We start from the raw sequence: 13,067 nt of genomic DNA on the forward strand, positions 1-13,067 counted from the left end.
CGATCTGCCTCTGTTAATCACAGAGATAACAGACATGTCTCTCTCCCCTCCATCCTCTGAATGTCTGTCTTGAATATGAGATTATCAGGAATTTGCTGTTTGCTTGGAGGACAGATGATGTGAGACAGATTTGCCTCTGACTTTAGGGTTCAGACCATTTCTTTTCATCAAACAGGATCAGGAAACTCTCAAACAGAAGACAGATGTCTGCTGACTGAATCAGCTGTACGGTCAGTGAAAGCTCAGGACTGACACAGATTCATCAGGTTTAGAAAGGATGAAACAAGCAGGTCTCATTAAGAACGCACAGAGTTTAATGAGACGAAGCAAACAAAAGGAAAAATAATAAATATAAGGAAAAGATATCCTTGTTCATGTTTGCTTCATTTTTCTTCACTAACCCTTTTATAGGGTTTATAAAATAAGTCTTATTTTCTGCAGACAGATCACTTTTTGTCACATTCATATAAATCCCTGTACATATTAAAGCTAGGGATAGTTCATACCACTTTTTTTCAGACCGTTACCAGTACCAGTGCTCCCTCTTGAGGACTCACTGATACCGAGTACTGATGCTACCAGTACTTTTGATACATAAAATTTCAATTCACAGTGACGGATCATTTAGAACAAAAACAGCACTCTGACATTAAGTCCTGAATAAAATACAAACAATTCTCTAAGTTTATGATTTGTTTTTGATGAACAAAAGTGCAAAACAAAACTTACAACTGTCAGATTTTCAGTCATTTTGTGAATAAACTGAAGCAAAAAATCAAACAGTTTTACTGTTAAGTCTCCCTGGTTTATTCATGTTGTCTAAACAGGACCCGATGCACACTTGTTGTGGTGTTTAACACCAGCCTTGTCGTGCCAACTGCTGGTGAGGAGGACTTACTTGAGGTAAGAATTTTTTGCTTGAGCTTTTTTTGCCTGAGCTGCTGATATCAGCAGCCTTCTCAGAAACTGATACCTTAAAATAAGGCTGGTACTGGCCCCATACTAGATATTGATACAAGTACTCACTCGTCCCTAATTAAATCTGTAATTGTGTGTGTGTGTGTGTGTGTGTGTGTGTGTGTGTGTGTGTGTGTGTGTGTGTGTGTGTGTGTGTGTGTGTGTGTGTGTGTGTGTGTGTGTGTGTGTGTGTGTTGTGTATGTACCTTCTCCACAGCTGCGTAGCGTCCCACCAGCTGCTTCCTCAGGTCTGCGATGTGATGGTCGAACCTCTTCATGTCTTTCTTAAAGTTTTCTCTGAAGGTGAGAAATGGTTTCTCCACTTCACTCTGCAGCTGCAACCAGAGAGACAGACACCAAACAGTCAGCAACCAAACACAGTCAGCAACCATGTTTAACAACTGAACACTTGACACCACTGTCAGCAACCACACAGTCAGCAACCACAGTCAGCAACCAAACACAGCCAGTAACCATGTTCAACAACTCAACACTTGACACCACTGTCAGCAACCACAGTCAGCAACCAAACAGTCAGCAACCATGTTTAACAACTGAACACTTGACACCACTGTCAGCAACCACAGTCGGCAACCAGTCAGCAACCATGTTCAACAACTGAACACTTGACCCTCACTGTCAGCAACCACAGTCAGCAACCAAACAGCCAGTAACCATGTTCAACAACTGAACACTTGTCACCACAGTCAGCAACCACACAGTCAGCAACCACCACAGTCTGCTACCATGTTCAACAACCAAACACTCGACACCACAGTTCGCAACCAGTCAGCAACCTACTAACCTACTAAACAATCAGCAACCTGACAGTTACCAACCCCTTGAAGGATCCAGATCAATCCCAGGTCTTTAATCCAAGTAAAATGTTTCAGTTCTCTGGTCTCCTCCTGGGCTCCTGATAAACTCACTCTGACATGAATCTTAAAGAGCTGCTCTGTAGTGAACATCCTCTCTGCTCTGCTGTGTCTCAAACCTCAGTCTGAGGTGAATGAAGGAGTTCTCACCCTGTGTCGTCACTGATCTCTGTCTATGAGCATGTGTGACTTTTAATCCCTATGATATTCCTGATAACTTTAACACACACACACACACACACACACACACACACACACACACACACACACACACACACACACACACACACACACACACACACACACACACACACACACACACACACACACACACATTAAGTCCTGAAATAAATCAAACTTCATGCACTTCAGTAATCATATCGTTAGCAATCCAAACTGGAAATCACTTTAATCCTCCCTCCATATCTGATTTAATTAAACAAAAACCATAATTAGCTCCATTTCCTGCAGCTGTTTTCAACATCATGTCGTCATCCCCCTCTCTGTCTGCGGGAGGAACAGATTCAATTTAAGAGCAAATAACAACCAGAAAGCTATAGACATCAGCACCATCAGATTCAGATCTCAGCGCTATGACGCTGAAACATGACTTTAAACTCTTCATTCTCCAATGATCACACCGTCCTGAGAGAGATGCTGCTGGATCATATGTGGCCAGTGTGTGAGTGTGTGTGTGTGTGTGTGTGTTCCAGCCCACTGAGCCACCAGGAGACCTTTAACATCTGAAGACAGTCCGTGGACCTGGTGAGTCACACAGTGCAGAGCTTCAGTCAGTACCAGCACAGGACGTCAAGTCCATCACGTTTACATGATGTGTTCTTCTAACAGAACCACAGAGTTTCTGTTTCAGGGTAAAAAACTCAGCAGGAGGGAGCAGGAGGGAGCAGGAGGGAGCAGGAGTGAGCAGGAGGGAGCAGGAGGGAGCAGGAGTGAGCAGGAGGGAGCAGGAGGGAGCAGGAGGGAGGAGGAGGGAGCAGGAGTGAGCAGGAGTGAGCAGGAGTGAGCAGGAGGGAGCAGGAGGGAGCAGGAGGAGCGGACTGGAGCTGGATCACATAGATGTAAAGCTCCTCTGACCACTGAGTTAGAGTAATCTGAGACACACTGTGTGTGTGTCATGTTTAACCTTCACACACACACTCATAGAGATCATATAAAGTGTGTGTTTGTCTCTGCAGCAGTGTGTGTTAAAGCAGCAGAGGTGTGATGGATCACCTTAGACGAGAACTTCAAGTGAACTTCGGCTTCATCCGCCAGACTCTTCTTCAGCTGGGCCCAGGCCTCCCCCAGAGTCCTGAGAGAGGAGGAAGACGAGGGTTTAATATCTCACACAGCAGAGGACCACACACTCATACACACACATAAACACACACACACATGCAGGCGGGTTCAGCAGCAGAGTGGGAGCAAAAGTTCAGAGATAGACAGAAACAGTAAATCTGCAGAGCGAGGGTCGACAGTTCAGCTAACGATAAGAACGTCAGAGGTTCAAACACAGCTGGCTGCCATCACACCAGACCACTGCTCTCTGCTCAACACACCACAGGTTTAATGAAGCCAGCAGGTAGTAATTATATAACACTCATCTTTACACGGCTTCAATCAGAAACAGGAAGGAGTTTGATTTTTGAGACTAACGCAAAACTGACTACAAGCAGATCAAGTTTCTGATTCATGAGTTTTTATACCCCAACACGTTCACTCAGTGTTTTTCTTACACAATTTCACTGAAGTTTGTTTCATCAAAAAATGACACAACCACTTGTGACACTACATAGACTGGAGACTACAAAGTCAGAGCTCCCTCTCCTGGTCAAACCACATCATGACACTGGATCTGAATCACCATAAGTACCGTGCATTTGTGACGAGAGATTGGTTGATTGATGGTTGAGAATCCATTAGAAATGTTTAAATCCATCACCATCATTAGCCTTTGTTCTTAACGATTCCCTTATCGATTCTTATCGGACCTTACGTTGACTAGACTGCTGCAGCTAGAAATGAGCATTACTCTATCACACCAGATTTACTACGCTCAACATGTTATACATCTCCTTCTTTACCGAAAACAATACGATAAACAATAAATGCTGACTTGAGGCTAACATATATAAGAAATTGCATTGCTATGCAAGCAGTTAGCATACATTGGTATAATTTTGGCTTCAGAACAGAATTTTAACTTTCATCACAGAAACATATCACAGTTACTGGCCTACTTCAGTCAGTAAAATCAAAACAGTCCACCAACGAAAAGTGCAAATTTTACTTACTTTTATGTATTTACGTCCAGAGATTCCCAGATCCAGTGAGTAGATTCATATTAATTCACTTATAAACTAAATTTAATGTTGTTGACACAGAAAACCTGTAAAGCTACTTTATGTACAGAGAAAATCAAGGGGGAATTGATAAAGAATCAATAAAGGCATTGGTATCAATAAAATCCTATTGATACCCATACTTATTCCTGATTAGGGATGGGTACCTGCCACATTTGAAACGATACGGTACCTATGCCCGGTACCTGGCAATCGGTACCGGTACTCAAAGGTACCAAATTTCGGTACTTTTTTGTGTTTATGTGGTAAAAAAATATCTATTTGTTTAATAATGAAATATTAAAAAAAATCAATTTAACATATTTATTCTTTAATATATAACCTTGCAATGCTGTGTTCATGTCCAGCATGGAAAATCACCTACTCTTCCTCTCCCTCACAGTCACAAGGATGCATTTAGGTACCTAAACATGGTACCTCTTGGTTTTACATGAATCAATACCCGGTACTTTTGACAGAATTCGGTCAGTACCTCTAAAAGTACCTAATTTGGTACCCATCACTATTCCTGATAGACTGTGAGGACAGTGTCAGACAAAGAAAACCAGTCCATAACCATTCTGTAACAGCCTCAATTATGCAATGTGCTGAAAATCCATAAACACATGCCAGAGACTGAAACAAATGAAACATGAGAAAACTGCAAATATAAAAACCTGCAGCAAAGAGACAAAAACCATGGGATGTACTGCAGATTATACAACGCAAACATGTTCCTGTTTTATCCTCAGAGAATAATGAAGTTTGGGCTGTAAATTGTTTAATAATGAAACATATTTTCAACAGGAAATCTTTACAACAGGAAACTAAAGGTGAAACCCCTTTTCAGACATCCTCTGATCTGCACTCAGTTTGACTCCATCTTTATCTTCCTTCTCATTTTAACACCCTGTGAGTTTAGGAATGTCAGGAATGTTCAATATTGCTTTTAGGAGCTGCAGTGACAGTAAAACCCTCGTCCTCCATCAGAGAGTGACGGGAAACCTTCAGCCTCTCCATCTTTGCTGCAGCTGCTGACTGTAAACTCTGAGCAGCCAGAGGGTCACAGCTCCAACAGACAGTCCTCACGTCTGAGCGCATCGCTTCAAAGCTCTGGGCCAAGACATGAGAGGAATTCCCTCAGACCGACAGCCACAACATTCCTCACACTGTCCGAGGAAAGACCCACACCTGCAGCGCTACGGAAACACGGCTGGGTCAGGCTCAGAGTCACCCAAACACAGACTGAACGTGCTTCAGCTATGAGCTCACAGCTTCCTGTTTCCAATCAGGTCTCAGAGAAATCTGGATTATCAGCCAAAGAGCGACTCATGTCCTCTCCAGACTCTCACTTTATCAGTTATTCATGAAAACTAAAGTCAGCCAGACGGCGCTGTGAAGACCAGCTGAGCTCTCCTCTGGTTCAGATCCTGGTCCTCATTTTTGGATCAACCCTGTCACTACATGATGACTTTTTTACTGTGAGCTCTTCCTGGTTCCCCTGTGGAAAAGTCTAGATGCACGAAGCAGAAAGGCTAAATTTGGGGATCTGAAACAGTGAGATGCACATCCAGCTGAAGCATGTGTCAGAGCTGGTTTCCTGCCTCCATTCAGCAGAGTGAAGCCATCACATGCCTCCAGGCCTCATCTCTACCAAACAAATGGTAACTTCAGGAATAAATAGTCGACTGGTTCTGCGGCCCGGACGGTAGGAACTGACCAACAAAACGCTGATTGTCAGTCTGACAACAGAGCGGCCTGAGGAGAGGATAATGAGAGCTTTGTGCTGCTGTGTTCAGGGTGTGGGCAGAGCCAGCCGGCTGGTATAATCTGGATCCTATATGAGACCATGTTTCCCACCCTGACCCTCCAACAGCGCTCACATGGAAAGGGATTACATGATACACATGTAGGCAGGGCTGGAGGGGAAAAACAGACAGAGGCTGCTTATTTTCAGCTCAGTTTGACCACCTTCTGAAAATAAAACCCAAATACACATTTGTTCAAGATGGAGCTGAAAGCAGCCGCCATAAGGAACTGAAGCAGCTCAATGCATGACGTGAGCAGAGGTGATCAGGTATATGTCTCTGTGCAGGTCAGAGATCTGCTGCAGGAGGTCTGCTTGTCTTAACCCCAAGGAGAGAAATTTGTGAGTAAAACAGCGTGCACATACATCACATGCTCATACACATGCTCCTGTATGTTCTATGAGAGTTTCCTGTCATAAAGAAAGTAACAAAAAGAACCATCCTGTCCCTCCTCCTGCAGATCTTTGTCTGTTTCTCTGTGTTTCACTCTCTGATATTAATGCATTAAACCCAGGATCCTAACAGATTGGTGAGCTTCATTCTCCTGTTATCAGCGCTCTGGATGCTGCAGTGATGCTGGGTCACGTTGCTGCGCTTTCGCTCTCCTTCCTGGAGGAATCTCTTAATAAAGACGACTTTAATAACGGAGCCGTAGGCGGCGTCCAAACAAATCACAGCTTCTGGTCTTTGTAGGTGTTTCCAGCCATCCCTGACCCTCTCAGCTTTACTCTCCTGTTCCCGTTTCCCCCTCAGAGAATTAGACAAAGACTGGTCCCCAGCGTGAATCCCCCTCAGCTGTCAGAGCTCAGAGCCGAGCAGAGGAGGAGATACTGACTCTGTCTCCCTGCAGGGTTTCCTCCATTACTGCTCCTTACAGCCAGAACACCAGCAGCTCCTCCTCTCTGAACCTCCTCTCTAACTCTCTAACTCTCCTCCTGTCCTCTGCTTCAGGATCACAGACAGCAGTGATTTACAGGAAGTCCTCAGTGTTTCACAGCTCCTCTGATATGGCCTGCACACACACACTCACACACACACACACACACACTCTCAGTCCGGGCGTCTCGACTGACTGGTTATCTGAGCGTAGAGCTGTCTGTCTGACCGGCTAATTGGCTGTTTCAAAATTTATACAAAACACACTCACTGTGAGCAGACTTTGACCTTCACGTCATAACTTTATAAGTCTTATTATTTAGTTCTTCCTCTTTCAAATTTAAACTAGACTGGATTAAGCTCAGTTTTCATGGAAGAAAGCGAACTGGGGGGTTCAACAGCAGCAGCATAGCTTGGTCTGGTTCCTCTCCTTTCTGCAGGCTCTCAGGTCAAAGTACGAGGAGCAGAATCAGGATGGTCCTGAAGTTTTCTTTGCTGCACAGAACGTCATGGCACAGCTTTATCAACTTAGATTATATCAATTCAAATTAAATCAGATCAGATTAAATCAGATCAGGTTATATCAACTCAGATTACATTGGTTTAGATACGTTGTATTTTTATTTGTTTGTCACTCACATTGAAAGCAGAAGTAATCTCCAGCATGCAGCAGGGAGCTGGAAGTCTCTGGTCTGGATTTTGGGATGTAATCTGAACTCTCTGCCTGGTTTTATCTTGTATCTATCTGGTATATATCTATCTTTTCTTCCAGAAAAAATGAGAAGAGAAGAAAAAGTAAAACTCTCCTCTCTAAAACTGAACTCACCTCTCAGAGAGATGCTGTCTGTCTGACCTTTAGCTTCAGCTCAGAGGTTATTTCATCTGTCAGCTGATAGCTGGAGACCTGCTCGCTGTAACTCAGAGTTTGATCTCAGATCACTCTTCAGTTGGATGATGGCTCACCAGCCTTTGAGGGTTTCTGATGGAGGCAGCTCTGAGAGACTGAGGACTTCTTCTGTTTCTGACTGAACACTACTTAACAATGCATTGTGGGTAAACATGTTCTGATTCCTCTCTTTGTGTTCAACTCTTTGGCTAAACTGACACTGGCTGCACAGAGCCCGGCTGTAGCACTGCCTTATCCTGCATGTGTGTGAGCTGTCATGTAACACACTCCTATCCTTTCTCTTCTCTGGTCAGAAGATCTAGAGACGGTTCAGTTACACAAACCAGAAGAGAAAAACCCTGGAACTCATCGAGGCATCCACAAAACACTTCACTTCACTGCAGCACTGAACAACACACGGTGTTGCTAAGGAAACAAAGAGTACTTGGTCCTAACACCCCTTCATGAACTGTCTGTAGACAGGACGTGCTGCCATCACACCTCTAACCTCTGAGACTGATCTGTTCTATCAACACTGACACATCTGACTTTACACACTCGCAGCTGCTCCTCCTCTGGTCAGAGTCAAACTCAGGTAACACACACACACATGCACAGAATAATACACTGACAGTCAGCCTCATGGTGGTGAGGACAGAGGGGAGGATAGAGGACAGGACAGAGGAGAGGTAAAGAGGAGAGGACAAACAAGTTGAAAAGATGTAAGAAAGGAAAGGGGATGGGAAAAGAGGACAGGACAGAGGATAGAGCAGTGTTTCTCAACCCTGGTCCTGTGATACCCCTGCCCTGCATGTTGTTTATGTTCCCGACTCCAACACACCTGATTCAAATGATCAGCTCGTCATCAAGCTCTGCTCGAGCCTGATAATGAGCCAAATTATTTGAATCAGGTGTGTTGGAGTGGGGTAACATCTAAAACAGGGATCTCAAACTTGTGCCATGGAGGGCCAAGAGGCTGCAGGTTTTCCTTCCAACCAAGAACTCCACCAGCTGATTCCACTGATTACCTCACCTTAAAGCAGAGAGCAGGGACTAATCAGTGAAACCAGCTGGTAAAGTTCTTGGTTGGAAGGAAAAACTGCAGCCTCTTGGCCTTCCATGGCACGAGTTTGACATCCCTGCTCTAAAACATGCAGGGCAGGGGGCCCCCAGGACCAGGAATGGGAAACACTGGGATAGAGGAGGGGACAGAGTAGAAAAGAGGAGAAGATAGAGGAGAGATAAGAGGAGAGATAAGAGGAGTGGATAAAGGAGAGAAAGAGGAGAGGACAGAGGATAGGAAATAGGGGAGGAATAAGGAAAGGAAGGAGAGGGAAGAAGAAAGGGAAGCAGCAGGGAAAGAGGAGGGGAATGTGAAGGAGGAGAAAGAGAGGAAAGAGGAGTGCGCCCCCTTTGACCTCTAATCATCAGTGTTTGGACCTAAAGGAGGAATGAGCCCAGGGTCACATGACCCCTGAGGGAAACTCTTCTTCTCCAACAGCTGACACTAACTTTATCAGTTTTGCTCTGTTGAGAGACGTTTGCCTTTTCTTTGTGTGTGTGTGTGTGTGTGTGTGTGTGTGTGTGTGTGTGTGTGTGTGTGTGTGTGTGTGTGTGTGTGTGTGTGTGTGTGTGTCTGCGTGTATGTGTGTGTTAGAGGACAGGGGTGGGGCTCACTCACCCTTCCTCCTGGCTGGCGAGTGGGATCTGAGAGAGCTTGGAGAGGTTCTTGGCGTACTCCTCTTCTATCTTTATCCTGAGAGAGAGGGAACAACACGCTTTCATCATCACAGCGTTTACACAACTCCACTCTTTCCATCATCACTTCCTGTGTTGAGAAACGCTCTGACGCTCCTCTGAAAGAGGAAGCGCTGTGTTTACTGTGCATTTCCATGGTTACAGTCGACGCAAACAGACGCAGAGTGGTACCTCTCTCGTATGAACTCAGCCATCTCTTTCTGCATCTGTTTCCCCTTCAGCTGTTTCTGCAGCAGGACATCAAAGCCACTGATGCTGCCGTTTCCCTGAGGGTCCTTTCTGTCACTCTGAGGGACACACACACACACAGTCAGAAACATGTGAGTACTACAGTAAACCACCTGCTCCTTCAGACACACAGAGGCTGTTTGACAACTTTTATCAGTCTCATATCAAGCTCTCCTGACTGTTGTTCCCTGTTTAAGTCCAACACACACACACACCTGGGAGAGATTACACAGCAGGGGTCAGACGTTCACACAGAGCCGCAGAGTGTGTGAGCTGTGTGAGGTGTGTGAGGTGTGTGAGGTGTGTGAGGTGTGAGGACTCTCAGCCAGCTGCTGGGTCAGGACCAGGCAAATATGGCGTCATGTTTAAGGATAAACAGATCTGCTGCTGTTCACACAGATGCTCTGAGGTTTAGTGAAGAAAGGAGAGATACTGATGGAGGTGCATCTCTGCGTTTCCATTACACCTAGAATGGTGCTAAACCTGAATATTGAAATAAAAAATAATATGCAAACACCAAAATTTGAAAAACCTCTCAGATTTCAATAAAAGGTTTCTATGCTCTCATGAGGTGTTTTTTAAGAAGGTTTGATATTGAGGTTTGTCGCAAAAGTGCAATGCCTTTTTCAAAAAAACATGTCATGTTGTCATAACAACGCACCTCCCTCACCTCCTGGTACCTGATGGTGGTGTTTCTGAGCGTCAGTGAAGGCATCAGGACGGCTGTGAGCGGGTCAGAGAGCAGCAGCAGGGAGGGGTGGAGGTGTGTGTCTGTGTGTGTGAGTGGGAGTATGTGAGCTGGAGATGATAATCTGCATTCAGTGTTTGGTTCCTGCCTGTTTTGAGTTAGCGTGCTTACAGCCGACAGTTTGAACAGTGAGTGAAAACACTAGTGTTCATGAATCAGTGTCATCATTGGTGCAGCGTCTGGATGGACATTTCATTTTACTTTACTCAAGTTTGGCACAATTCTGGTCATAACGGAAACACCGGCAAGTCACAATAGTTCTTTATGGAAACTTCAGAAATACGGTTTTGATTTAGCGAAAAGGTGTGATGGAAACACAGCTTCTGTTTGTTCTCTTCCTCTGGATCTTCTCCTTCCTCATTGTTTTCTGATAAGAGAGCTCTGTTAGTGCTCCTGTTTATCTGTGTTCTGCTCTGTGCATGTGCTCTCATGTTTTATAGACCTGCTGTAGATTTTTACAGGTAATAAACATCTTTATGAGCAGAGCTGCTCTGGATTATTACCTCCTCTTATTAAATCTATAAATTAAGAGTGTGTCTGTCATGCTGAGGGTCACAGAGCAAAGTTTTTTTAGTGTCTGCAGATATTTGGAGGTGTTAGCTGTGAGTTTGCAGCATCTCTGCAGGACGAGTGGAAGATCCAGGGCGTGCATGAACACAGCTTCATGCAGCAGTGTCTCCAGTGTCACCTGTCAGGCTCTAATGTGTACAGACTGATGTGAGTCCAGGTCACAGGACCGTACTGATCCTCTGTGTGACAGACAGAGCCACTCAGAGCCACAGCACAGAATGAAACAGGTTTACAGCCTCTTCAAGGTTTTCACAGCTTACCCAGAAGAAATCACAGTAGCTCCACTCGTCTGGTTTCAGCAGCTGCTGCTCCACCACGGCCAGCGACGGGAACGTCACACAGTTTATCTGTGAGAGACAGGAAGAGACGGAGAGAGCCGGGGGGGTTAATGGGCAGTTTTTGGGATCATAACAGACGCGTTTGCTTTGAGGCCACACACACACACTGTGCTGTGGTATTTAAGGAGGTGTGTGGCTGGTTTCTTTGGAAACACAGGTACCTGCGGCTCAGAGAACAAACTACAGTAAAGAGTTAAACTCAGACGTTCTCCATGTGGTTCATTAGCTCGTCTGGACTCTGCTGATCGCTCCTCGTTTGTTCCTCTGAATAAAAACACTCTAGCTGTTTCCTTTAGCCCTCGGCATGAAGAGAAACAGACCCACAGACCCTCTGTCATTATCCTGCTGTAGTTCACAGTCTGCTGCTGCAGGGAGGACCCCGCTGGGAGCTGCAGGGCTTTCCACACAGAGTGAGACTCTTCTGCTTCCTGGACTCAGGGTGTGTGTGATCTGAGGATGCTGGAGGAGGCTGGGTCAGCTGAGTCAGTGGAAACCATAAACCAGATCATCTGTCTGTCTGTGAGACGCTCCTGATGAAACAGGCCCTGATCCTGTGACCGGACCTGTGAGATCTCATGTCTGTGGAAGCGTTGGGGGGTGTTGAGAGGACTGTCAGGTTAGGAATCAGTCTGAACTGATTCAGTGAGTCTGATTTCCATCTGATGATGTATAAAATGGAGCAAACAGAGATTCAATCAGAGAAACTGTCTGCAGGACGAGCAGAGTCACACTGGAAAAAAAATGAAATCTTATCAAGTGTTTTTGTCTTATTTTCAGTAGAAAATGTCTTTTTGGACTCAAAACGAGCCAAATTTACCTGGTCAGTCCAGAAAAATGTCTTGTTTTAGTTGTTTGAAGACAAAAATGAGGTCTGAATTTCTTGTAACTACTAAAAAAAATCTGCCAATGGAACAAGAAAGAATTACCAGAAAGTTTGCTTAAAACTAGAATTATGTCTTAATTCAAGAAACTTTTCTGTTCCATTGGCAGATTTTTTTTTTACTTGTCATGAGCAATTCAGACCTCATTTTTGTCTCTAAACAACTTGGAATAAGACTTTTTCTGGACTGGTCAGGTGAATGTGGCTCAGATTAAGGTTAAAAAGACATTTTCTACTAAAAATAAGACAAAAACACTTGATAAGATTTCTGTTTTTGCAGTGCATTCTTCACCACCAGGAGGTCTGCAGAGGAACCAGCTCCTCTTTAGAAACCTCTGAGTGTGACCAGGGTCTGCAGCCAAAAGCTTTCACAACAGATCCACCAAAGCGGTCCAAGCTCAGCTGATGACTTTCACAGAGACCAGGTCCACTGAGACAAAACTCCTCCAACTCTAACTCATCCTGGATTAGGAGGATTACCACTGGAGGAAGTAGACACAGACTGACAGACTCAAATCCACCACACGTCCTCCAGCACTTCCTTTCCTGACCTCCGGTGACCTCCATCAGCTGACCTTTGACCTCACTGCTCCTTAAACAAGTGAGCTTCTGTGTTGCCGACAGAAACGGTGCCAGAGAGCGTGGTTAACAGACCGACACGCCTCAGATCAAACTCTTTAAAACCAGCAGAGAGAGACAAGACAAAATAGGAACCACTGTGTCCACAGGGGGCGCTGAACTCAACACAGACAACAGCAGCTCCCCTTCGGCTGCCATGGAGGCAGAGCTAAGGCTTTTATT

The 13,067-nt window shown here is 44.9% G+C and overlaps 1 protein-coding gene across 2 annotated transcripts in view; it reads right to left on the reverse strand.

The window, feature by feature from the left end:
- The window catches only part of gas7b (growth arrest-specific 7b), a 51,606-nt gene that overhangs the window by 4,908 nt on the left and 33,631 nt on the right, over positions 1 to 13,067 (reverse strand). For both annotated transcript variants that reach the window (XM_074663694.1, XM_074663695.1), the window contains exons 6-10: positions 11,309 to 11,395; positions 9,674 to 9,789; positions 9,426 to 9,500; positions 3,066 to 3,144; positions 1,164 to 1,292 (exon numbers count right to left, since the gene is read on the reverse strand). In XM_074663694.1, the coding sequence (XP_074519795.1) occupies positions 1,164 to 1,292; positions 3,066 to 3,144; positions 9,426 to 9,500; positions 9,674 to 9,789; positions 11,309 to 11,395 (486 nt within the window). The remainder of the gene's footprint in view (positions 1 to 1,163; positions 1,293 to 3,065; positions 3,145 to 9,425; positions 9,501 to 9,673; positions 9,790 to 11,308; positions 11,396 to 13,067) is intronic.

Source organism: Halichoeres trimaculatus, unplaced genomic scaffold, assembly GCF_033239565.1.
Source record: "Halichoeres trimaculatus isolate MK-OKI-2021-1 unplaced genomic scaffold, fHalTri1.1 fHalTri1_scaffold_23, whole genome shotgun sequence".
NCBI classification, from domain to species: Eukaryota; Metazoa; Chordata; class Actinopteri; order Labriformes; family Labridae; genus Halichoeres; species Halichoeres trimaculatus.